The 27,698-nt window shown below is 42.5% G+C and overlaps 1 protein-coding gene across 3 annotated transcripts; it reads right to left on the bottom strand.

Moving 5' to 3' along the window:
* Nucleotides 1-2,508: 2,508 nt before the first annotated feature.
* EZHIP (EZH inhibitory protein) lies at nt 2,509-20,580 on the bottom strand. 3 transcript variants are annotated; one of them, XM_061410123.1, is made up of 3 exons: nt 20,196-20,580; nt 5,470-5,689; nt 2,509-4,985 (listed from the first exon to the last, which is right to left on the bottom strand). In XM_061410123.1, the coding sequence occupies exons 2-3, from the start codon at nt 5,513-5,515 to the stop codon at nt 2,839-2,841; spliced, it is 2,193 nt and encodes a 730-aa protein (XP_061266107.1). In that variant the 5' UTR covers nt 5,516-5,689; nt 20,196-20,580; the 3' UTR covers nt 2,509-2,838. The 3 variants fall into 3 exon arrangements, with proteins under 3 accessions (XP_061266107.1, XP_061266108.1, XP_061266109.1); XM_061410124.1 differs by having other exon boundaries at nt 2,509-4,937; nt 20,196-20,579; XM_061410125.1 differs by having other exon boundaries at nt 2,509-4,937; nt 5,564-5,689; nt 20,196-20,578.
* Between the last annotated feature and the right edge of the window lie 7,118 nt (nt 20,581-27,698).

The raw sequence follows: 27,698 nt of genomic DNA, 5'->3' as shown, positions 1-27,698 counted from the left end.
AAATGTGTTCTCGAAAATAACTTCTTTAGTTCTAAAGATTTTTAGTAGCATGCCCAACAGGTTTTTGTTCCAATTCTTGAATTTAATTATTTTTTCTATTTTAGTACAGATGATGCATCCCACTGTGATCCTTCAGAGACACCAAAGGCTTGACTGGGTGACACATTTTTGAAGGAGTAAGGACACTTGGTGGTACAGATTCTGGGAAAATGGTGGTAACAGTGGCTATATAGCTTTTTGCTCTCTCTACACACTCACATAAAAACAGAGCAACAAGAGCAAAAGCAAAATGCATGAATAATATTTTCAATACATGTAGGTTATAAGATACCCTCTCAGCCCCCCAAAATTCAAGCAGATGAGGACAAACCACTAAAAGTTGCATTACTTACATGTTATCAGTGTCTGTGCGTAAAGAAAAAGAAGTATCAGCACAGCATTTTACTGACTTGATAATAAGAGACTGCAACCAACCAACTCACTGGAAAGAGAAGCTGAAACTGCCAAGATTTATGCCCTTTTCAATACCAGGTAAGTGCAAGGAGCCCAGCTCAAAAGACACCAAAGGTGCTGGAAGCATCAAAGCCCTTGTAAAGTCCCCAAGCTGACATGTCAGGGCTCCCTTCTAGGATGGGAGCCCATAATATGAGAAACTGCTGGAGTTGGAATCATGATTCAGTAGGAAATGTATAAGAAAATGAGAAGGTCTAAAACTGTACTGTACACACATGTCCACACTTGTGGCTACTGAGTACTTGAAATGTGGCTAGTCAGAATTAAGATATGCTGCAGGTGTAAATTACACACCAGAGTTTGAAAACTTCATAGGAAAACATTTTAAATATCTCATTAATTATAATATTAAGTAAGAAAAAGACAAATACCATATGGTATCACTTATATGTGGAACTTAAAATATGACACAAATGAATTTATTTATGAAACAGACCCACAGACACAGAAAACTTATGGTTACCAAAGGGGAAAGGGGTTAGGGAAGGGATAAATTGGGAGTTTAGGATTAGTGGATACAAACTACTATGTATAAAATAGACAAGGCCCTACTGTATAGGACAGGGAACCATATTCAATATCCTATAATAAACCATAATGGAAAAGAATATGAAAAAGAATATGTATATATATATATACACACATGGCTGAGTCACTGCTATACACTAGAAACACATCATTGTAGATGAATTATACTTCAATAAAAACATTTTTTTATCTAAAAAATAAATATTTCATAAATAATTTTATATTGATTACATGTTGAAATAATATTTTAGATAGATGAAATTAAATAAATTATTGTCATGTGTTTCTTTAGGCATTTTTAAATGTGGCTACTAGACAATGTTATTACATGTGTGGCTAGAATTATATTTCTACTGAACAGAACTACATGTTACTGAAGTTTGAGATGTCTTTTAGACATCCCAAGTAGAAAAGTCAATTAGGTAGCTGGATATATGTGACTGGAGTACAAGAGAATAGGGAGAGGAAATTTCTTTTACTGGTTTGGTTTAAATTTTCTTTCACTCTGTTTTTTAAAATGTGGTCTCCTACCATGTTTCCACAACTTAAACTTCTTAAAAAAAAAAAAATGCTGAGTTGAGTTTCATTACAGAACCAGCAATATGGCCAAGGTGAAAAATGCAAAACAAAGACCATACCACCAGTTATTTCAAAGATGAGATATATGCCCTGCTCGTAGCATGGTATATGTCCATCCAGTTCTCTCCAAATGTCTATACATGTACACACAAATACACACATACATACTCACCTCACATATCTGGTCACACTTAGAATAATTTTTTAAATGGAATTATCCATTAACACAATTTTCACTAAGTATATGACCACTTTTACATCAATCATTAACCTTGAACTTGACCTAGAAAATTCCATGGATTGAATAGTCCATGGGGTCACAAAGAATCCGACAGGACTGACCGACTTTCACTTTCACTCTCCCAGACATTCCCCTCCCCTCTCCTCACAGACCTCAGGAACCCTTGCTCCCAACATACAAATTTTTTTCTCCAATGGAAACTGAGACCTTCCCCCTTGGGCTCCTGACTCCTGCTATTCTTCTCCTGCTATCCTCCTTCCTGATCCTGCATCTTCCTTCCAGCACCTCCTACTCCCATCTGAGGAGGAAGTATTCCCTCTACATGCCCTACCTCTTAAAGTTCAACCTGGATATCTCCATCACCCCTCTTCTCTAGCCACCCTGGGTTAAACCCTGCCCCCTCTTGTCCAAGCTGCAAATCACCTATGCAAATAGCATATATAACATGTAAATGCTATTTTCCTGGGAAAAACTCTATGTTAGACAGTGGAAATAAAAGATTGCTAGGATAGTATTTCATTCCCTCCCCCTTCCAATGAGTCAGCTAGTATGTCAACAACTTTCTTAAATCCTCTAAATAAGACATAGGATTAACAGTGGTTTTTTGGACAAAAAAAAAAAAAAAAAAGTCACACTTTTTAAATGAAATTAACACTTTATTTATTCAAAAATTTCATTGCATAAACGCAACTTGGAAAAGAGAAAGCTCAACTTAGAGGCAAACACAGGCCTTTCGCGGGGATAAGCAGGGGCTGGAATTAAGTGCTAACAGCAGATAAACGCTAATTAGTGCCATTACAGGAAGGAGAGGCTTCAAAACTGCCTTTTCAAACAAGAGCTTCAAAACTGCGCATGATGTTGGTTAATGGCTAGAACATTTGTAAACCTCACAGGTAATCGCGGAACAGGCAGCCCATTCAGGGCAGTGGGGTGGATATTGATTCCTTCCGCAGGACTCATGAGGATGCTCATGAGAATCACAGCACAGGAGATGGAGGGGAGGGAGGCGGGCTCCCTTCTTCAGCCGGCTCTTCTGAGGAGAGAGGGCTCAGGGCTTCAAGCTCTGGCAGCAACATACGCCTAACGCCAGGAGGGCTAGAAGTGGCGATGGAACCCACACCGGAAAAACTAGCGGAAGATGGAATGGATCTCCCGTCGGAAAAATTAGTGGGGGATGGGGGGCAGCTCTGGTCAGAAGACCCAGGGGAGTTAGAGCAAGAGGAAACGGATGAATTCTCAGCATACTCCCTAGGGAAAGTAAAGACCCTACCAGGAGGTGACGGTGAGGAGGCACGCATACGGACTGCATGCCAAACTTGCTGGGTAGTAAGGCTTGGGACCTCGGATTCAAGAGAACTTGAGCTGCTCTGGCGGGGAAGCCCTCCTCCGGCGAACCCAGGGGCTGAAGGACGACCCCCACCATTAGGCCCAACGGGAGAGGCGCAGCTAGTAGGTGGTGATCTTCGCTGGGTGGCCCGGCCCCGGAGGGAAGAGCCTGAAGTAGGGCTGCGGCTTTGGAGGCGAGGGCCTAGCCCCACTGCGCCGCTACTTAGGGCAGGGCCTGGCCCACAGGCACGGCGACGTGAAGCACTGCTGCGGCGGCGGCGACCAGCAGGGCCAGGCATGGAAGCAGAGCGGCCGCGATGATCAGGGCCAGGCGTGGAAGCAAGGCGGCGGCGGCGACGAGCAGGGCCAGACGTGGAAGCAGGGCAGCCGCGATGATCAGGGCCAGGCGTGGAAGCAGGGCGGCGGCGGCGGCGACGAGCAGGGCCAGGCGTGGAAGCAGGGCGGCCGCGAAGATCCGGGCCAGGCGTGGAAGCAGGGCGGCTGCGACGAGCAGGGCCAGACACGGAAGCAGGGCGACCGCGATTATCAGGGCCAGGCGTGGAACCAAGGCGGCGGCGGCGAGCAGGGCCAGGCGTAGAAGCAGGGCGGCCAGGATGATCAGGGCCAGGCGTGGAACCAAGGCGGCGACGGCGGCGACGAGCAGGGCCCGGCGTGGAAGCAGGAGAGCCGCGAAGATTCAGGCCAGGAGTGGAAGCAGGGCCGCTGGGACTATCAGGGCCAGGCACCAAAGCAGAGCCCCTGCGAAGATCTCCACCAGGCTCAAAAGCAGGGCGGCCACGACGAGCAGCATCAGCCGCGGAAGCAGGGCCGCCACGACGAGCAGGGCCAGGTGCAGAAACACGGCCGCCACGAGGATTAGGGCCACGCGTGGAAGCAGAGCGACCGCGGCGAACAGGGCCAGGCGCGGAACCACCGTCGCGGCGATGATCAGGGCCAGGCGCTGAAGCAGGACGGCCATGACGAGCAGGATCAGGCGCAGAACCACCGCGGCGCGGACGAGTAGGGCCAGCCGCGGAACCAGGGGCGCCACGAGGATCAGGGCCAGGCGCCAAAGCAGGGCGGCCCTGACGAACAGGGCCAGGTGCGGAACCACCGCGGCGGCGAAGCTCAGGGCCAGACGTGGAAGCAGGGCCGCTGCTAGGACCAGGGCCAGGCGCCAAAGCAGGGGAGCCGCAACGATTAGGGCCAGGCGCAGAAGCTGAGCGGCCGCGACGAGCAGGGCCAGGCACAGAAGTAGGGCTGCCACGACCATCAGGGCCAGGCGCGGAAGCACTGCGGCGGCGGAAAGCAGGGCCTGCTTCGGGTATACCGCCGCCCGTTGGGCCTGGCTTGGGTGCACGGCTTCCGCGTTGAGCAGGGCCGGGCGCTGATGCTTGACGCCCAAGAGCAGGGCTCGGCCCGGGTTGACGACGACTGCGACGAGGTGGGCCTGGCTCGGGAGCACAGCGGTAGAAGCCAGCAGAGCCTCGATCAGCTGCACCGGACCCGGATGTGTGGCTACGGAGAGCAGGGCCTGGCCTGGCTGCCTGACTGCGCAGAACAGGACCTGATGGGGTGATGCTGCCCTGGAGAGCAGGGTGTTGCATAGCTGCACCGCTGCGGACGTGAGGGCCAGGACCCGCTGCTTGATTGCGGGGAGCAGGACCTGGTGCGTTGGCCTGGCTTTGGAGGGCAGGAACCAGCTGCGACGCGTGGTTAGTCAAAGAAGCCGAGCTGCCGGGCTGAGACCCTGGAAAAGATGGCGGCGAAGACACGGACCTTGGGGACACAGCAGTCACTGGAAACAGACAGCGTCGAGGAGGGTTCTGAGCCGTGGCAGCCTCCTCGCGGCTGAGCCGCTTCCTCCCACGGCCTTTCCCTGGGCTAGCGATCTGGGTGAAATGCTGGTCAATGCCCCCTGCGGCTTGCCCAACGGCAGCCCCACTGCGAGCAGGCGCCATCTGGAGGCCTGGGCCAGACTGGGGCACCACACAGCTCAGCTCCACGTGGGGACTCTTGCCACCCTGGAGGTCGGGCCCCCCCCTCCCCTGCACACCTTCCACGGAGGACTCCCCCGGCTCCTCCCCAGTGAGCAAAATGGCGGTGGTAGCCATGTCGCAGGATGAGGAACCTGCTGTGCCACCAAGTGGGGGCGCCACCACCCAATAGAGAGGGGTTGGTCAAGACCACTGGGACCAAGTCACCAGGACTGGTGTTCTCGGCCCCGCGGGCGTCACCAGGGGCAGAGGCAACCTCATTATTTGGCCCTGTGGGCATCTCACCCTGCTGTGGCTTCTGCTCCTTCTCCAAACACGACTGGGTGGCCATAATGCTAGGTTCTACCTCAGACGCGGAGAGCGCAGCTGTAGACGTTACCTCAGTCGAGCTCCGAGTGCGAAGAGCGAGGACGGTGGGCGGATCCCCTGGAGTCTTCACTTCTGATTGGTGGGCTAGATGTCATGTGACCTTCGTCTCCCTGGCAACAGGCAAATATGGCTCCACCTAGCGTGGAAGAGGAGGGTTTGCTCCACGCCTCTGGCGTCTTTTGCCGGGCCGCGGGCCCCCCGCTGAGTCAATGTGGTGAATTCCCTATCCTAACCCCAGGAGTGTACTGTGTGTTTTCAAAGAGGGGTTGAGGATGGGGAGGCTGTATATATAAACAATTCGAGTCACACCCCCTCCCAAATCAGCTTAGCTTGTAGCACTACTCTGGTGGCTCAATCCTTAGCTAGGCGTCCCTCCTTGAATATGATCAGGACACTGGACCCATATCAGTGACCGTGGAAAGGATGGTCCCAAAACTGCTCTGAGCATCTGGATGACCCATAAGAAGGTCTGCTCAGAGAGCAGGCTGAAAGTGAGCAAACAGAACGGATGGGTCTTGGCTCAGGATGTTCAGTATGCTACGGGGGGTGGGGGGTGGGGGCTGGGGGCAGGGGGCAAGGGTGGTTAATTCTTTAGCAAGATGGTTGCCGCTGCCCTGCTTCCTGAACACAAACAGATTGCCTGGGATTAAGGGTGCTATTGTCCTTAAAGATACGTCATCATTTGTATGGGCTGTATAGTAATCCACTGGTGAATGTACATTAATTTATTTGACCTACTCTCTAGTTTCTGTTAATATAAACATGATGTGATGCAAAGGCTTGAAGTTCAATATCTGCACACATTTTTAGTCATGAAAGTCATTATTACTGCATGTTCAGTACCTAAAACAAAGGTAAATGTAGGAAAGCTAGATTCTAGATTCCCACAGACCAGCAAGCTAGTACAGCTGCTGCTGCTAAGTCGCTTCAGTCGTGTCTGACTCTGTGCGACCCCATAGACGGCAGCCCACCAGGCTCCCCCATCCCTGGGATTCTCCAGGCAAGAACACTGGAGTGGGTTGCCATTTCCTTCTCCAATGCATGAAAGTGAAAAGTGAAAAGTGAAAGTGAAGTCGCTCATTCGTGTCTGACTCTAGCGACCCCACGGACTGCAGCCTACCAGGCTCCTCCGTCCATGGGATTTTCCAGGCAAGAGTACTGGAGTAGGGTAGTACTAACAATGTTTAATTATTTTTTGGTCTAATGGCCATGTGTAAATAATTCATAGTTCTTTCGTTTTATGAAAATGGAACTTTTCATGCATAGATCTTGTTCTGTAACCTGCCTTTTGTGTCCAGAAAACACACTTTCCATGTCAGTAAATAAATTTCCACAAGGCCATTGTATAACTACAAAATATTCCTTTTATGGAGGAAGCTTACATTTTCAAACACGCTATATTGATCAATGTTTATGTTATTTCCAACTTTTCACTCTCTGTAACACATCAATGTAAGATATATCCTTTTTACTAAAAATTGTTCATATCCTCCAATGTGAATTTATTGTAGATAAATTCCCAGAAAAGGATATTCTGAATATGGGTCATACACATTTGTAATTCTTTGATAAGAATTTTGGTTAAGTGGTTCTCCTGAAAGTTGCTGTTGCAGCAATTTTGGCCAAATGAAATGGGATATTTAGTGGAATGGATGAACAAATCGACTGAAACACAACACAAAAATAGAATGGAATGGCATTTGGATTGTTAAATAATATGGAATGGAAAATGGAATTGAAATGGAATGCAGAATGTGATGAAATTGAGACTGATTGTAGTGGAAATTAGAATAAAATGGAAAAGGAATATGGACTTGAATAGGATATGAAATGGAAAGTTTAATGGAAAGATGGAATGGAATGCAAAATGTAAATATCCAATGGTCTATGGAATAAAAGAAAAATATTATATGAGAAAAGGAATGAAATGGAGTATGGTGTGAAATAAAATATTAAAGAAAATAGAAGGAAATCAAAATAAGAACAACCAGAGTATGGAGTGCAATATGTAGTGGCCTGAATTAAATGGACCGTGAAACAAAAACTATAGATTTAAAAGTACCATAAAAAGAATGGAATAAAGCTTGGAATGGAAAACAGAGTCTAAGATTATGAAGGATGAAAAAGCAATTGAATGCAAATGGAATTTGTAAAATCAAAGATTGATGAAGTGCAGGATGGACTTAAATGAACAGAATGTGTTCTGGTCATCCATCATTCCACAATATAGTACTGTGGGATAATGTCCATTTCATTATGCTCATGAATCTCTCTCTCTCTCTCTCTCTCTCTCTCTCTCTATATATATATATATATATATATATATATAGTTTTCCCCATTTACTTATTTGCTCTTTTCTAAGATCTCAAACTTTATACTAAGGAAGTTCCTCTGTTTAACTGTATTGGTGTGTCTAAAGTGCCCTCTCCTTTTTAGTTCCCAGTTCTCCTGTTTAGGAGATAGTGTTTATGTACATTTGTGCTTATAGAAAAAGAATCTGGAAGGGTAAGTTTGTTCTGTCATATTTTATCTTCTGAATGTTTTCAATGAGCATACCTTATTCATACTCAGAAAAAATAGGACTATTTGCATTTTTAAAACAATTTTAATGTTTGATTAGATTTTAAACTGATGTAAAAAGCAACAACAACAACAACAAAAAAAACAGGCTATCTCATATACTACTGAATGGAGTTATAAATTCATAGCATCTTGCCAGATGGAACATGTTCATTTGACACTATAATTTCTTTTCCAGGCATTAACTCTAAAGAAATACTCATGCATGCATGCATGCTAAGTTGCTTCAGTCATGTCCCATTCTTTGCAACCCTATGAACTGTAGCCTGCCAGGCTCCTTTGTCCATGGGATTCTCCAGACAAGAATACTGGAGTGGGTTGCCATGCCCTCCTCCAGGGGATCTTCCCAACCCAGTGATCAAACCCGCATCTCTTACATCTACTTCATTGGGAGGTGGGTTCTTTACCACTAGTGCCATAATCTGAAATCCTATTTCCCATAGGATACTGGATGTCCATAGAACAAACCTATGCAGCTTTCATAGGATATTTTTGAAAAAATTTTAATACCATGGAAAAATGACTATGATATTTATATACAAAAAAAAAACGCATGATGTATTATATCTACTGATCTGTATTTACATCAGTATATTTATTTTTACATCTAAGTAATTTTCTACATATATTAGAATTTCATTCACTACAGTGCAATGAGGGGGGGGGTGGTGGGCATCTGGAAATGTCTGTAGACTGACACAATTGGGGAGAGAGAGGTGCTAGGTACTGGCATCCAGTATGCAAAGGCTAGGTATGCTCTCAATCACTTCAAAGAAAAGGAGAGCCTCTGACAACATAGAATTATCTGACCCCCAAATGCCAATAGTGTCCAGTTTGACAAACGCTGTGGTAAAGCATTTAGATAATTCAGAAAAGTTTAAGAAAACTTAAATCATGATCAATCCTACCAGCCATTGATAACTATTGCTAAAGTTTGATATGTGTATGCATTAAATTTTCTAAAATAATTTTGTGCTTTAATAAATAGCAAAAGGGTATTTTTGAAATGAACGAAGTTTTTTTTTTCATTTTAAAATTTATTCATCAAAAAGCTACAAATGTTTTTCACATATGAAGCTTACTGTTCATTGCTTAAAAAATTGTATAACTTAAGAATCATAATTTCAATTCATTTTACATGGAGGAATATTCTACAAAAAAAATCCATCCTCATCTATTTACTGATTCTCAAACTTCTAAATCAAAGTATTAATATGTAAACATTTATATATTTAGCTAAAATATTTTAGTATTTGGCTAAAATAATGAAAATTTGTGGCATCATAATCATGATGCAATGTATTTGATAGATAAAGGGCAGCATGTTTGACTAATAGGTCATAGTAACCTCATTACTATTCCAGTGACTGTGAATTTCTCAGTTGTGGTTAATGAGATATAAATGTAAGTAACTTTGGGGTCTTTGGAGGATGGTTTCTTAGCTCTTAAAAAACAGAAGAGACACAACAGATTATTCACAAAAAATAACCTAAAGAATGTATGTACCAAATATTAGAATTAATAAATGAATTGAGCATGTTGCTGGATATAAGGTCAATATTACAAAATTGAGTTGTATTTCTACAGACTAGCTTCAAAAATTATAGTGAAAAAAATTTAATGCCATTCACTATAAATCAGAAAACATTAAATACCTAGGAACAAATCTAAGAAAAGATTCGCAAGACCTCTGTCCAGAAATCTATGTATTTCTGAGAGATACTAAAGAAGACCTAATTGGAGAAACATCATCTTCATTGATTAGAAGACAGCATCATGAAAATCAAATCTAAAATTCTCATCAAAATGATTTATGGATTCAATCTAACTTCAGTTGAAATCCCAGATGATTTTTTGTAAATGGAAATTAGCAAACTGATTCTAAAGTATATATGGGTATCAGAGATTCAAGAACAGCCAAAGTCATCCAAAAGAAGAAATTCAGAGGACTTTCAAAGCCAGATTGCAAGGCCAACTGCAGAGCCATAATCATTAAGATAGTGTGATTTGTGTAAAAGAATAGATAAATAGACTGATAGAACAAAGAAAAAAGTTCACAAGCAGACACATACATATATGGCCATATAACACACACACACACACACGTGCGCACACACACACACACACACACACACACACACACTTGCACCTAATTTACAACAAAGGTACCAATGCAGTACTTGGGAGGAAGGAGAGTCACTTAAGTAAATGCAATTAGACTAACTGTATATCCATCCTTGTGAAAAAAGTAACTTCAGCTCCTAACTTATACACAGAAGTTAATTCCAGAAAATAAAGCTAGAAAATTCTATATAAGCATATTATCAACTATACTTCAATAAAAGAAGGAAAGAGAAAGGAAGAATTTCATAATGTATAAATGTAGCTTCATGACATTGGAGTAGATGATGATATCTGAAACAGGACAGAAAAAGCACTGAGAATAAAGGAAAATATTGAAAAACTTTATACCTTCACACACACATACATCCAAAAAATATGTACAGAATAAAATCAAGAAAAAAAGCAAATGCAATTTAACATTGGCACAATATTTCAACAGGCACATCACAAAATGGAACATCCAGATGACCAAGAAACAATAATAGATCACCCAAACTCAGGCATGAGGGATGTGAAAATTAAATTACAATGAAATATTAGTAAATATCTACCAGAATAGTCAAAACAACTACCAGTATATGGAGTTGGAGAAAATAAAGAAGTGGAACTCTAACTGCTGGTGGGAGTGTAAATTGGTACTACCACTTAGAAAACTGTTTGGCAATATCAAAGTTGGATATATATCCCTCTTCTATAACCCAGCAACTCCATCTGTATTAGCTTTTTATTCCTGTGTAACAAATTACCACAAATTTAGTGACTTAAACTTAGTGGCTTTCGAACTGTGGTGCTGGAGAAGACTCTTGAGAGTCCCTTGGACAGCAAAGAGATCAAACCAGTGAATCCTAAAGGAAATCAATTCTGAATACTCTTTGGAAGGACTGATGCTGAAGCTGAAGCTCCAATACTTGGTTACCTGATGCAAAGAGCTGACTCTTTAGCAAAGACCCTGATGCTTGGAGGGGTCTTCCCTGATAGCTCAGTTGGTGAAGGATCTGTCTGCAATGCATGAGGCCCCAGTTCAATTCCTGGGTCGGGAAGATCCACTGGAGAAGGGATAGGCTACCCACTCCAGTACTCTGGTCTGGAGGATTCCATGGACTGTATAGTCTATGGGGTCGCAAAGAGTCAGACATGACTGAGTGACTTTCACTTTCACTTTCATTGATGTTGGGAAAGATTGAGGGCAGGAAGAGAAGGGGTCAACAGAGGATGAGATGGTTGGAAGCCATCACTGACTCAATGGGCATACGTTTAAGCAAACTCAGGGAGATAGTGAAGGACAGGGAAGCCTGGCATGCTGCAGTCCATGGGGTCACAAAGAGTTGGACATGATTGAGTGACTGAACAACAACATAGTGGCTTAAAACAATGTCTTTTGATTAACTCCCAGTTCTGTAGGTTCAGAAATCCATACATGGGTAGCATGGCTGGGTTTTCTGCTCAGTCGTCTCACAGGGTGAAGTCAGGCTGAGAAGTCATTTGGCCAGTGCTATGGACTGAATGTCTGTGTCTCTCCTAAAATCCACGTGTTAAAACCTTAATCCCCAATGTGGTAGAAGTTGAAGGTGGAGCCTTTGGAAGGTAATTAGGTTAAGATGAGTCATGTGAGTGGAGTCCCATCATGGGATTGGTGCCCTTATAAGTGGATGAAAAAAACAGAGCTCTCTCTGTGTGTGAGTATACAGTAAGAAGGTGACCATCTGCAAACCAGGAAACAGGCCTTCATCAGACACCAAACTTTTGGCTCCTTGCTTATGGGAATTCCCGGCCACTAGAACTGTGAAAAATTTTTGTTGTTCAGGCTACTCAGTCTATGGTAATTTGTTACAGCAGGACAAACTAATTAAGACAGCCAGGCTATGTTTCTTGCTGAGTGCTCTTCAGAAGAATCCATTTCCAAGCTCATTCAAGTTATTGGCAGAATTTAGTTCCACTTTCAGCTCCTAGAGACTTCCTACAGTTTCTTGCCAAATTAATCCCTCCATATAATGTCTCACACTTGAGTCTCTTAGAAAATCCAGTTTAAGGTCTCACTTGGTTAGGTCTGGCTCACTCAGGGTACCTTCTTATTGAAAGTCCACTGCTTTGGGAAAATATATCTCCAAAAATCTCTTTTCCTATATAATTTATCATAATCACAGGAGCAATCATAATACCAAGCTCTTCTCACACTTAACCAGAGGAGATTATACAAGGTCAAGTGTCATTAGGCATCATTTTAGAATTCTTCCCTCTGACCCCAAGCAATCCAATCTGTCCCACATAGAATATTCATTAACCTCATGTCACAGTTTCCAGATTTCTCATGGTATTATAGCATCAGCTCAATTCTAAAAGCTCATCTAAATCTTATTGGTTCAAAGTATGAAAACCTTATAATTTAAATCACCTAAATCAAGCATGCATGAGGTTCCTGGGTATAATCCAACAGTATAATCCTGAGGCACAATCCCTCTCCAACTATATACTGGTGACACTAAAATGACAAACTACCTTCCCCCAGCACACAATAGTGAGACTGGCATGGGTTAACAGCTATAAAAATTCTGTTTTAATATGAGGGGACATGGAAGGTAGAAAGGAGTTAGAATTTCAAAGCAGTCTGGAAATTCGTCTGATTCCTAGTAACAGTCTCTCCAAAGCAATTGTCTTTTTCTAAGGCAACTCTGTCTTTCTCTAGCATTTTGACCTCAAAATTCTTCAAGGCTTCACCCAATATTCAGTTCCAAAGCCACACACATGTTTTTAGGGGTTTGTAATGGCAATACCCCACATCCAGGTATCAAAACCTCTATTTTTCTATTGATATGGAAAAAAATGACCACACTCTTAGAAGTAGCCCTCATTTAGTAGCTCACAGTTATGCAGGTGAGAAGTCTGTGCCCAGTGTGACCAGTTTCCCTGTTAGGGTATAATAGGGTGAGATGATAGTGTTCCTTTCTGGAGGCTCTGGGGAAGAGTCCCTCCCAAACTCTTCCATCTTGTTAGCCAAATTCACTTTCCAACTGCTAAAGGACTGAGGCCCCTCATTCCACTGCTGGCTGTCAGCCTGGGGCAGCACTCATCTCCTAGAGGCTGCATGCACTTCCTCAACCTCTGTGCGTGCATGTGTGCTAAGTCACTTTAGTCATGTCCAATTCTTTGTGACCCTGTGGGCTGTAGCCCACCAGGACCCTCTGTCCATGAGATTCTCCAGGCAAGAATACTGGAGTGGGTTGCCATGCCATCCTCCAGGGGATCTTCCTGACCCAGGGAACAGACCTGCATCTCCTATGTCTCCTGCACTGGTAGGCAGGTTCTTTACCATTAGTGCCACTTGGGAAGCCGTCATCGCCCTGTAGCCCCCTTCAAATACTCTCTCATGCTTCAAACCTCTCTTTCAGCCAGGGCCTTACCCTAGTAAATGGTCACCTGACTATGTCTGGCCCACCCCCAAGTAATCTCCCTGTCTTATGATTGACTGTAACAATTACATCTGCAAAATCCTTCTCCCCCCATACAATTAACACAATCATAGGAGTTATACCTTATTATATCCACAGGTTCCATCCATATTCAATGAAGAGATTATACAAAGTTAAGATCCTGAATTCTGCCTGCTATACAAAGTATATATGTAACAGAAATGCATAAACTTGTTCTCCAAAATACATGAGTAAGGATGTTCATAGTAGCACTATTATAAATAGTCAAAAACTGGAAAAAGTCTGAATTTTGATCAACAGTTGAATGAATAAATACAAGTATAGTATCCATATAATGGAATACTATACAGCCATGAAATTATAAAATATTCCTACATTCAACAAATATGGATCACTGTACCGAACAAAGGAAATGGGCATTAAAATGCACAAGATTGATAATTCTGTTTGTATTAAGTTTAAAAAACAGGCAAAATGAATATATAGTGACATAGGTTAGAAGAGTAGTTAGCTTTCAGAGGTAATGGCTACATAAGGTCATAATAACTTTCAGGTGTAATGACTACTTAAGGTCATAAGGTCATATGTTTCTGGGTAACAGTACTGTTCTATATCTTAGTATTGGTTTTACATGCATCTGCTTGCTCTGTAAGATGTCATCAAGTTGTTGCCCTTTGTGTTTTATTTACTGTTCTCTTTTCAACTTCAATGACAAAAAAAGCTAATATAAAAGAAAAAACCTTACAAAAGGCAAGAAGAGTTGACAAAAATGTACATCAGAAACACAATCCCTTATACGCAATTTTAAAGTGGAAATGCTTTTAACCTTTCCAGACTTCAGATTATATTATAAAGCTACAGTAATCAAAATAGCTTGGTATTGGTACAAAAACAGGCATATAGATCAACAGAACAGAATAAAGAACCCAGAAATAAACCCACACACCCACAGTAAATTAATCTATGACAAAGGAGGCAAGAATATATAGTGGAGAAAACAGAGTCTCTTCAACAAGTGGTGATGAAAAATTTGGGTAGCTACATATAAATCGATGAAATTAGAATACTTCCTTATACCATATGCAAAAATGAATTAAAATGGTTTAAAAACCTAAATATAAGAAGTGACATCAAGAACTGTATACAGAAAACTATAAGACACTGATGAAAGAAATCAAAGATGACATAAACAGATGGAGAGACATTACATATTCCTGGGTTGGAAGAAACAGTATTGTGAAAATGACTATGTTACCAAACGCAATCTACAGATTCAATGTGATCCCTATCAAATTACCAATGACATTTTTCACATAACTAGAACAAAAAAAATTTCAAAATTCATATGGAAATGCAAAAGACCCTGAATAGCAAAAGCAATCTTGACAGAGAATAATGGAGCTGGAGGAATCAACTTTCCTGACTTCAGATTATACTACAAACCTGTTGTCATCATGACAGTAAGGTACTGGCACAAAAACAGAAATATAGACCAATGGAACAAGATAGAAAGTCCAGAGATAAACCCATGCACCTATGGGTACCTTATTTTTGACAAAGGAGGCAAGAATGTGCAATGGGACAAAGATAGCCTCTTCAATAAGTGCTGCTGGGAAAACTGGACAGCTTCATGTAAAAGAATGAAATTAGAACACTTCTTAACACCATACACAAAGATAAACTCAAAATGGATTAAAGACATAAATATAACACTAGAAACTATAAAACCCTTAGAGGAAAACATAGGCAGAACCCTCTACGACATAAATCACAGCAAGATTGTCTATGACCCTCCTCCTAGAGTAATGGAAATAAAAGCAACAATAAACAAGTGGGACCTAATTACACTTAAAAGCTTTTGCACAGCAAAGGAAACTATACAGTTCAGTTCAGTCACTCAGTCGTCTCCGACTCTTTGCAGCCCCATGGACTGCAGCATGCAAGGCCTCCCTGTCCGTCACCAACTCCTGGAGTTTACTCAAACTCATGTCCATTGAGTCGGTGATGCCATCCAACCATTTCATCCTCTGTCGTCCCCTTCTCCTCCTGCCTTCAATCTTTCCCAGCATCAGGGTCTTTTCAAGTGAGTCAGCTCTTTGCTGACTCATTTGAAACTATAAACAAGGAAACTAAAAACAAGGTGAAAAAACAACCCTCAGAATGGGAGAAAATAAGAACAAATGAAACAACTGACAGGATTAATTTCCAAAATATACAAGCAGCTCATAAAAGTCAATACCAGAAAAACAACCCAATCAAACCATGGGAAAATGACCTAAACAGACATTTCTTCAAAGAAGACATACAGATGGCTAACAAACACATGGAAAGATGCTCAACATTGCTCATTATTAGAGAAATGTAAAAACTACAATGATATATCACCTCACAGGAGTCAGAATGACCATCATCAAAAAGTCTACAAACAATAAATTCCAGAAAGGTGTGGATAAAAGGGAACCCTCTTGCACTGTTGGTGGGAATGTAAACTGATACAGCCACTATGGAGAACAGTATGGGGATTCCTTCAAAACTAGGAATAAAACCACCATATGACCCAGCAATCCCACTACTAAGGATATAGCAGCAGTTTCCCTGAGGAAACCAAAATTGAAAAAGACACATGTACCCCAATGTTCATTGCAGTACTATTTACAATAGCTAGAACATGGATGCAACCTAGATGTCCATCAACAGATGAATGGATAAAGGAGCTGTGGTACATATATACAATGGAATATTACTCAGCCATAAAGGAATGAATTTGAGTCCATTCTAATGAGGTGGATGAATCTAGAACCTATTATACAGAGGGAAATAAGTCAGAAAGAGAAAAACAAGTATCATATACTAATGCATATGTATGGAATCTAGAAAGATTGTACTGATGAAATTATTTGCAGGGCAGCAATGAAGACACAGACATAGAGAACATACTTAGGGAGACGGCGGGAAGGGGGGAAGAAGGAGAGGGTGGGATATATGGACAGAGTAACATGGAAACATACCTTACCATATGTAAAATACATAGCTAATGGGACTTTGCTATATGACTCAGGGAACCTAAGCTGGGGCTCTGTAACAACCTAGAGAGATGGGATGGGGACGGAGATGGAAGGGAGGTTCAAGAGGGAGGGGACATAGGTAGACCCATGCCATGTTGCTACTTGGTGGAAACCAACACAATTCTGTAAAGCAATTATCCTTCAATTTAAAAATAAATAAATTTAAAATTAAAAAAGACGTGACATCATAAAACTCCAAAGAGAACATAGGCAAAACATTCTTAGCCATATATCATAGCCATATTTTCTTAAATCAGTTTCCCAAGGCAAAATAAAAGCAGAAAGTAAAGGAGACCTAATTAAACTTAAAAGCTTTGCACAGCAATAGAAATAATCACCAAAACAAAATGACAACTTACGAAATGAGTGAAAATATCTGCAAATGGTGTGACCAAAAGGGGTTTATATCCAAAATATACAAATAGCTCATACAAATCATTATCAAATAAACAAGAAACCCAATCAATCAAAAAATGAGCAGAAGACCTAAACAGACATTTCTCCAAAGAAGACATACACATGGGTAACAGGCACATGAAAAGATGCTGTTTTTTAGAATTAGAAAACACAACTAATTATTAGAGAAATGCAAATCAAAACCACAATGAGGTATCACCTCTCACCAGTCAGAATGGCTATCATCAAAAAGTCTACAAATAATAAATGTGGGAGAGAATGTGCGGAACAGGGAACCCTTATATATTGTTGGTGGGAATGTAAATTATTGCAGTCACTGTGGAAAACATTATGGAGTTCCTTAAAAAACTAAACATAGAGCTACCATATCATCCAGCAATTTCATTCCTGGGTAAATATCTGGAAAAATTTAAAAATCAACAACAAAAACTCTAATTGAAAAGAAACATGCACCTCAATGTTCACAGCAGCACCATTTACAACAGCCAAGATAGACAAACAACCCAAATGTCCATCGACAGACTACTGATTTATATATACACCACAGCTTCCTAAATATACATATATTATATATAGGCTTTCCTGGTGGCTCAGAAGGTAAAGAATCTGCCTGCAATGTGGAAGAACCCAGTTTGATCCCCAGTTTGGGAAGATCCTCTGGAGAAGGGCATGGCAACCCACTCCAGTATTCTTGCCTAGAAAAGTCCACGGACAGAGGAGCTTGGTGGGCTATAGTCCATGGGATTGCAGAGTCGGACACGACTGAGCAACTAACACACACATACATTATGTATATATATAACTGCATCATTTTGCTGTGTACTTGAAACTAACATAATATTGTAAATCAACTATACTTCAATTAAAAAACACATAAAAATAAAATTTTAAAAATAAACCAAAATGGAAGTACTTCAAAAACTGAGCTCAGTTTCCTAATGCCTTTGCCCATAAAACTTGACCTGAAGTGACAGGAAGCAATCTGTAGTTTTTATATATCTTGGAGTGAATATTTATATGTTTCAGTGCAGAAATATTTAATTAGATTCAGTAGTATTACTCTAAACTCTGCTATGGATCTTGTGCAATGTATCGTGTATGAATTCTGAAATACTTAGTTCCAAGAATTTAGGATTTTAACATAATTCTGTCAGCAGAGTAAATAAACACTAAGTAAAACTGCAGTTTATCATTTGATTGAATTTACTGAATTCTTTGTTCAGTCTTCAAATGATTATATAGTTTTTCTCCTTTGACTTTTTGATATAATAGATTATTAAAATTTTCAAATATTTCCTAATACTATATCATACTCTCATGACTAGGAAACTACCAGGTTGTGGTAGATTTGTATATACTGTTGAATTTTATTCACTCTAGTTTTATTGATAAAAAATGTAATCTATGTTCATTAAAGACATAGAGCCATTATCTTTCTGTTTGTGTGTGTGTGTGGTATACCATCTCTTCTAGGTCTTAGAATCAGGGTTTAGACTCCCTTCATTAAGTAATTTTAGAAGCTTGCTATCTTTTCTTCTAGCTTCTAAGTAGATTTTTTTATTGTTTTAGGAATTTTTGATTTATTAAAAGAATGGGATGATCATACTCAACTTTCCTTGTGCATTCAACATTAATTTTTATTCCAAAACCTAGTGGAAGAATAACATCATTTTCTGATTAAGGTCTAGCTATTCAAAAGTACATTCTAGGAAAGGTAGAGGGATACACTAACATAGATGCTAATTACATAAGGACTTGGGTGACTGTTCTAGTTCCACCATTTATTCAGTGTATGACTTTCAGCAAGTTGCTTAATCTTTCAGCCCTGAGTTTCTTCATCTGGGAAACAGTCCCCTCTTTTGCATTGTTTACCCCAAATTTAGTAAAGGGCAAATTTTACATCATTACTCGTCAGTTAATGTGCAAGCCTGCTGGGATCAAGAAAAAAACATATGTGGATTTACAAAGTCACAGTTAGCATCAACAAGTAAGAGGTAATAACTATTTAAGGAAATTGTATGTATTTCTGAACTTTTATTAATCTTAAAGTTATGTTTATCATTTCTATGTATTTTCCACACACAGATTATTTCTGTATCACCTATTCTTTAATTTTTTGAAAATAGCACACATGCATGCTCTTAAAAGTTAAATAGTAACACTAGACTTTAATGAAATCAGAAATCGGTTGATTCTAAATGCTCTCTCACACACATACCCTACCCATTCCTACGCTGGCTCCCTGAGTCAACTTTCATCTTCTTTTCTGTTTCTCTGTAATTTACTATGATATTTCTAAATTATAGCCCCTGGAGAAGGAAATGGCAGCCCACTCCAGTATTCTTGCCTGGGAAATCCCATGGACAGAGGAGCCTTGCAGGCTACAACAACAACTGAAATGTAGTTGCTTTACAATGTTGTGTTCATTTCTATTGTGCAGCAAATTGAATTGTTGTTGCTCAGTCTTTAAGTCGTATTCCACTCTTGCGACCTCATAGACTGTAGCCCGCCAGGCTCCTCTGTCCATGGGATTTCCCAGGCAAAAATACTGGAGTGCCATTTCCTTGTCCAGGGGATCTTCCTGACCCTGGGATAGAATTCTCATTTCCCTGCATTGGCAGGCGTTTTTTGTTTGTTTGTTTTTGTTGTTGTTTTTAACCACGGATCCACCAGGGAAGCCCATACTGATTATAACATATTGCAAAGATGACCACACAAGTCAGGACTTTTGGTTCTAACTCCCTCGCGTAAAGAAACTGGAAATAGTCACCTCTGTTCTTATAACAAGAAGACTCTGGAAAAACTGAATCAAATTTTAAAAATAATCATTGGCCAACCGAGGTTATAGCGCAAACCACCACCGCGAAAGGCAGGTTCAGAGAAGCACGGCGGATATCTGCTTACCTGGAACAGATGTCTCTAGAACCATATACATCCAACATGTAAATAGTAAATTTGCTAAATTGTTTAAAGCTGAGCGTAGAATCGTATGAGAGTAAGGAAGCCTCCATGTATCTGTGGGCTTACCTTCAGGAAAATTTCCCCTCGTCCAGGCAGTGTGAGGCAAAACCATAAATCCAGAGGTCAGAGATGGATGCGTGGAAACTCCATCCCGCACCTGCTGCAGAAGCTGTGCAGCGCCTGATGGGTGTGGGATCAGTACGTGATGTTCTTGAGCCCAGGAGGGGCAGGCACTAAGGGCAAGATTGGGAGGAGGCAGTGTCTGAGCTGCTTCTTTCTGAACAGTTTGCAACTGCAAACAAACCAGAACTCACAGGTTTGCAGGCGCGAGCTTCGTATTTAACTGTGCTACACCGGCAGCCTCTGGTGTAGTTCACCAGACCTGTGGACTCAAAGATGTGGAGCAAATTTGGCCATATGCATGCATCTGAGGCCTCATAGCTTCCTGCAAGGTCTCCCAGAGCTGGTGGCTGCGTGCCCAGTTGTATCTCGTTGCAGGACACGGCAGGCTCCAGGGAGGTGCACGTGGCTATGGATCTTTGGAGTCCGCTACACTAGCCTTCCGGCTTCGTATCAGTAGTGTTCTTTGTAGCCGCTGGGCTCCCGACCTTGGACAAGACGGTGCCAGGTTCCAAGAACAAAGTGGCTGCGCTGGTGGGGGCAGGGAGGGTGAGGATGAGGGTTGGGAGCCAAGAACAGGGGGATTAAGACCCCTGGACTGCTCTTGGCTTTGCGATTGAGCTGCAGTTTTTTTCCTTACCCTGCCTATGACTTTCTCAACCATAAAGGCAAATCTGACCAGGTCAACACCCAACAGTACAGGGTGAGGGGTGGGAATATTGGGGCCAGGTGCTTAGGTTCTAAGAATTTCCAGGGTCGTCCCTTTATCTGCACTACCAAGATTGGCTGCTTGTTGCAAATGAGGTCAAGAGACCCTTCCCCCTGAACCTAAAATAACTTTACTGGTATATAATTTTGGAGAATTGTAGCGCTTTCTCCAAAGAGATTTTTTTAGATCAGCCACAGACAAATGGAGATTAGCTGTATCCATGCTCATTCTGTTATACACCTGCCCTGTGACCCTGAAATGGTCCTGAAATTCTTGGGTCCCAGAAATCTCATATGAGAAAACGGGAATAATATTCTGTATTCCAAAGTAAATTCAAGACAGTAAATTCAAGAACATATTTGAAGTACTATTTAATACAGCAGAAGGGAATTGGATTTATGTCTATATTATTTCTAAATTTTTTTCCTAATAATTTCCTAAGTTTTAAAAACTTTTGTTGGATTTATTTTTAGTTTCCTTCAATGCCAAGATTCAGAAAGTGTTCTGGATCTGGATGGGTAAAAACCAGCATAACTTGATCTTTTCCTCAAGCATCACCATCTACTGTGGTAGACATACACACAAATTACATGAAAGTCTTTTGAGAATTAGCAGAATTTTAGGGGTATTGTGAGACTGCAAAGGAGAGACACAAAGAAAAAGGCTGAATACTGGGATAGACTGGAGATGAGTGCCCAAAAAGGAAACAGGATTCCCAAGAGAGCCATGACCTTGGAAGCAAAACAGAAGCAACTGTTATTCCAATACCCACTAACTGTCATTGAGGTCAGTAGCCATCAGGTGTCCTACAGACAGGTGGGGCAGGCAAAACTGCTATACTACTTTCAAGGGCTTTACCACAGGAACACCTGAACCCTACCTACATTTTTGTTTTTGTTTTTTGGCTGCACCACTTGGCATTCGGGATCTTAGTTCCCTGACCAGGAATGAAACCCATGCCCCTCAATGGAAGCCTAGGGTCTTAACCACTAGACCACCAGGGAAGTCCCTCTACCCACTTTTATAGACTAATTTCTTTCCAGATGAGCGTCTTAGTTTTCATGTAGTTGGTAACTTCACAACATTCACTGAGAACTGAGTTGGGCCTCATGGTCAAGAAGGGCAGTGAGATTTTAACATAGTTTCCTATTGCTGCTGTAACAAGTTGCTGCAATCTTAGTGTCTTCAAGTAACCCCAATGTATTATACTTATTGAGGTCAGAAATCTAAATAGATCCACAGGGGTGATTCCTTTTTGGATATTCTAGGGGAAAAACTGTTTCTTGCCTTTTGCAGCTTGTAAAGACTGCCTACTCCTTGCAACTTCAAAGCCAATAGCATAGTATTTCTCTCTCCTTCTATTGTCACATCTCTTCACTGACCTTCTTTCTTATAAGGACCCTTGTGATCACATTTGCCCACCTGGCTAACCCAGTATACTCTTCTCATATCAAGGTCATTAAATTAATCACATATGCACTGTTCCTTTTGTGATAAAGGAAACATCCACAAGTCTGGAATTAGGATGTAGATACTGGGGGGAAGGGGTATTTTTCAATTTACCTTAATTTCCTTTCCCAGAGGCTAGAGAACCCCAGGCATTTTCACTCTCATGTTTGTCAAAGGTACTCTAATTGTCTCAGCCAGACTGAGATCCGACCTCAGCTTGCCAAGCCTTCCCACAGCCAAACATTGACCCATGGGGATAGATGTGGCTTATGGGAATAGGGGAGGTTTACCCTGGTGTGACGGAGAAGGCAATGGCACCCCACTCCAGTACTTTTTTGCTTGGAAAATCCCATGGACGGAGGAGCCTGGTAGGCTGCAGTCCATGGGGTCGCTAAGAGTCGGACATGACTGAGCGACTTCACTTTCACTTTTCACTTTCATGCATTGGAGAAGGAAATGGCAACCCACTCCAGTGTTCTTGCCTGGAGAATCCCAGGGACGGGAAGCCTGGTTGGCTGCTGTCTATGGGGTCGCACAGAGTCGGACACGACTGAAGCGACGCAGCAGCAGCAGCAGCAGCACCCTGGTGTGATAAATAAGCCGGACAGTCTAGGTTGTACCTGAGAGTGGCAGGCTACTCTCATCCAGATATTTACAAATCCTGCCCCACCAAGAGGCATAGTACAAAGAAATATCCCAGGAGGGTTGTCCCTCATGTATAGAAAATCCTGCTAACTTCTTTCTAGGGTTCCCCCTTTACTTTATACCTCTTACTCAACTTTCAAGTCTAAACGTAGACTTCATTTCCTCTAGGAAAAATTCTGTGGTTCCCAAGCTGAATCTTGCATTGGTGCTCCACCTATTGTTCTCATAGCACCCTCTATGGTACACCTAATAGCTATTACTCCTGATTAGTGATACTGAGGATCTTTCATGTGCCTGTTGGCCATCTGTATGTCTTCTTTGGAAGGATGTCTGTTCAGATATTCTGCTCATTTTTCAATCATTTTTTTAAATGTATGAGATTGTGTTAGCTATTTATATATTTTGAATATTAACACCTTATCAGTCATATCCTTTGCAAATGTTTTCTCCCATTCATTAGATTAGGTTGTCTTTTTCTTTTGTTGATGATTTCCTTTGTTGTAAAAAAACTTTTAAGTCTAATTAGATCCCAGGGTGGGGGTGAAGGGTGAGAGGGAGATTCAAGAGGAAAGTGATACATGTATACATATAGCTGATTCACTTCGTTGTACAGCAGAAACTAGCACAATATTGTAAAGCAATTATACTCATTTTAAAAAAAGTTAGGTCCCATTTGTTTATTGTTGCTTTTGTTTCCTTTGCCTTAGGGGACAGATCACCCCCCCACACACACACACAAATTGCTATACTTTATGTTAAAGAGTTTCCTGTCTATATGTTCTTCTATGAAATTTATAGTGTAGGGGAATAACAATTAGCCAAGATGGCAGTGGTCAGGCTCTCTCACCCTACTTCCTCTCACTCATGCCCCACATGCTGTAAACAATGACTTTGCATGGTTATGTAACAGCTGAGGCCATCCATAGCACTATGCATGTTTGTTTATGTTACTTATATAAGCACCACCTAAAAAATCCCTTGCAGCTGTATCAACCATTATCGAGTAAAGTATGTCTGCAGTTCCTCTGGCTCCTCACATTTTCTTCCAGCTTCCCAGCTCATGCCTTGCCTACCCTGGGTTCAGCAAACAGCGAGACAGTTGGTGTAGTCCGCAGGATATCCAGCAGGTAGGAGAGCCTGAGGATCCAATGGATGGTGGAAGCCAGTGACCACTGTATAGCATGTGATACCCTGTGGCTGTGGTCCTCTCAGCGTGGGCCCTGGTGGAAGATTGGGAAGTAGTGGACAGGTCACTGGATAGTATTGAAAAGGCATTGCATGTGGTGAGTTCCCTGCTGCCGGACAAGGCGGCACCTACTGCCGCTGGCACCATGCAATGGATATTCTTGACTGCCCTGAGGCTAATATGGATAGTGCCCTCCTTGATGCTGTGCAAGTGCACAAATTGCAGAGATGGGAGGAAGAAGTAGAGCAGTGTCTGTGTATCCTGGATCAAGAGATGCATAGCCTTGATGAACCCAGCACCTCAGACAGTGAGGTAATAAGGGACGGTGACGATGAACAATATGGAACTGTGGGTCCCTGCTTGTTAGCCAGGCCCATTGTGCAACAGAAGGTAAAGCATGAGCAGCCTGTGGCCCAGAGGGGTCATTCCCAAAAGGGTCCCCCAATGTGACTGAGTACATGATTTGTCAACCATATACCCAGGCAGAGTTGGTCAACTGGGGTAAGCAATTTCTTGGGTAAGAAAAGCTATGACTAACCTAGACAGCATATTAAGAAGCAGAGATATTACTTTGCCAACAAAGGTCCATCTAGTCAAAGCTTTGTTTTTCCAGTAGTCATGTAAGGATGTGAGAGTTGGATCATAAAGAAAGCTGAGCACTGATGAATTGATGCTCTTGAACTGTGGTGTTGGAGAAGACTCTTGAGAGTCCCTTGGACTGCAAGGAGATCAAACCAGTCTATCCTAAAGGAAATCAGTCCTGAATATTGATTGGAAGGACTGATGCTGAAGCTGAAGCTCCAATACTTTGGCCAACTGATGCAAAGAACTAACTCCTTAGAAAAGACCCTGATGCTGGGAAATATTGAAGGCAGGAGAAGGGGACAACAGAGGATGAGATGATTGGATGGCATCACCAACTCAGTGCACATGAGTTGAGCAACCTCTGGGAATTGGTGACAGGGAAGTCTGGCATGCTGCAGTCCATGGGGTTGTAAAAAGTTGGACATAACTAAGCGACTGAACTGAACTGATAGCTAGAACAAAGGAGCTTCTTATATGCTAGTCCATTGTCACAAGAGTTGCAACATTTTCTAGGGCCTGTTACATTTACAGTGGACATATTGGGAGGCACCCTGACAATGATGGAGCCAGAATCCTCACCATTTAAAGAAGGTAAACCTCTGATAGATGTTCAATCTTGGTATACTGATGGGTCCAGTAGAGGCCAGGCCTCCTCCTGAACCACCATTGCTTTCCAGCCCACCACAGATACCATGTGGTTTGATTCCAGAGTCGATCAAAGCAGCCAGGGGGATGAGTTACATGCTATCTGGATAGTGGCCAAGAATGAAGCAGCTTCCCTACTATCTATACAGATTGTTGTGAGGTTTATAAAGGCTTGACACTGTGGATTACTTCCTGAAAGATACAGCAATGGTCAATCACAGACCCCTGTGGGGCCAAGCCATGTGGCAGGACTTATGGAACTTAGGGCATGAGGAGGACATAACAGTAATATATGTGACTTGGCATCTACCTTATGGCGAGCCCAGGGAATAATGAAGCTGACAAACTTGTGTGTGTCTGATGGGTGGATCAGGCTGCACACAATGAGGTAGCAGCTTGGCTACACCAGTATGGGGACAAAAACCATATGGGCAGTTGCTAAAAGATGGGATCTTCTCATTTCATAGAGAGAGAGATAGCAGATGCCTGCCACGACTGTTCCATATGTGCCCAAGAGGACCTCTATCCCCTAGACAGGCAGCAACTGATGGACGAGTGGTAAAGAGAAGGGTTGCCTTTGACTCAGTGGCAAGTGGACTTCATATGGCCTCTGCCAGCATCAGACAATGCTGCTGCTGCTGTTAAGTCACTTCAGTCGTGTCCGACTCTGTGCAACCCCATAGATGGCAGCCCACCAGGCTCCAACATCCCTGGGATTTTCCAGGCAAGCACACTGGAGTGGGTTGCCATTTCCTTCTCCAATGCATGAAAGTGAAAAGTGAAAGTGAAGTTGCTCAGTCGTGTCCAACTCTTAGCGACCCCATGGACTGCAGCCTACCAGGCTCCTCCATCCATGGGATTTTCTAGGCAAGAGTATTGGAGTGGGGTGCCATCACCTTCTCCGTCAGACAGTGCTAGCTTTTCACTAACAGCTATAGACACAGCCACAGATTTTCTTTTGCCCTTAAGGCCACAGATCAATGCTATACACTCAGGACACTTGACTGCCTGATGGCCCTATACAACTGTCCTCTAATCATAGCGAGTGATCAAGATAACCATTTCACTGGAAAGGAGTTTTGGAAATGGGCACATAGATGGGGAATATGATGGATATTTCACGTCCTGTACAACCCACAGGCAGCAGGTATGATTGAGTGATATAGTGGCTTGCTAAAACAGGTCCTACAGATGTCTATTGATCCCCCCTCTCTAAAGGGGATGGGCCCAGCACCTATGGGGGTGTTTTGCAGGTCCTTAATGAGAAACTCTGCAGGAGTAGAGTTGTCCCTGTGGAGGCTCTCCTGCATCGTGCTGCCACACCTATACAGTTGCAAGTAACAACAGATATTTTGTTAAAGCCTGGATGTGGAACCCAAGGTAATATCCTGCTGCTGGCTCCAGTGGGGATTTCACAAGGACAAACAGTAAACTGGACTTGACCATGGAAGATAAAGGCACCCCACATGTGGTGGGTGGCTCTTTTATCCCCATGGGGGCAAGACTACAACACAACTTCCAGGTAGTACCCTGGATGACAAGTGCCTGGCCTTCTTGTGTGCAGGTTACCTGGCCAGGCCCAAAGGGGGCCACCTCAATGTTGAAAGGTGCATTTGTGCTCTCTCTGTGGTCCATTGCAAGTTATCTTGTCATGCGAGAACCACAGGATGTGAGTAATCAGGTAAACAAAGTATGGTATACAAAACCAGGTAAATCTCCAGTACTGGGAACAGTTCTCTCCCAAGACACAAAGCTTGCATGAATTCTGTTAGATGGAAAGGAATTGCCTATGTCAGTACCTTTGACCTCAGTCTTTCTGCCCATTGATGTGTCATGACCAATATAATTGTAGACTGGGCACACACCTATACGATGGTACAAAATGTGTAAGTATGTTGGATCTGCACCAAGCTCCCTGTTGGGGCTGCCATGGGACTTCCCTGGTGCATTCAACCTATGACTAATTGGACCTGAAGACAAAGCACCTTCCAGTCAGATCGAGAGGTGGAGGAGACAAAGCACCTGATCCTAAAAGTTGTAAAGAAACTGTGGAGCATGCCTCCTCCCCAGGGAGAACAAGTGCTGTGGGATGGGTTTTCCTGGTTGCCGGCAATGAGTACTGAATTATGGGAAATTGCATCCTTTTTTTTTAATAGAGAACAGGGATGGTACTGAGCCAGCAGGGAGGAACCCCGCCCATCCCTTTGTGTTAATGTTAGCTTTGATAAGA

Source organism: Bos javanicus, chromosome X, assembly GCF_032452875.1.
Source record: "Bos javanicus breed banteng chromosome X, ARS-OSU_banteng_1.0, whole genome shotgun sequence".
Taxonomy (NCBI): Eukaryota; Metazoa; Chordata; class Mammalia; order Artiodactyla; family Bovidae; genus Bos; species Bos javanicus.
Note: the sequence above shows the minus strand (reverse complement) of the source record. Positions and strands in the feature narration are given on the sequence as shown.

What these genes read in the sequence shown, in the direction of transcription:
- EZHIP (XM_061410123.1), bottom strand. Translation starts at nt 5,515, where the DNA reads ATGGCCACCCAGTCGTGTTTGGAGAAGGAGCAGAAGCCACAGCAGG. An exon ending in GGAGCAGAAGCCACAGCAGG is followed by an intron (nt 4,986 to 5,469) that starts GTGAGATGCCCA and finishes GTCTGTTTCCAG; the next exon opens with TGACTGCTGTGTCCCCAAGG.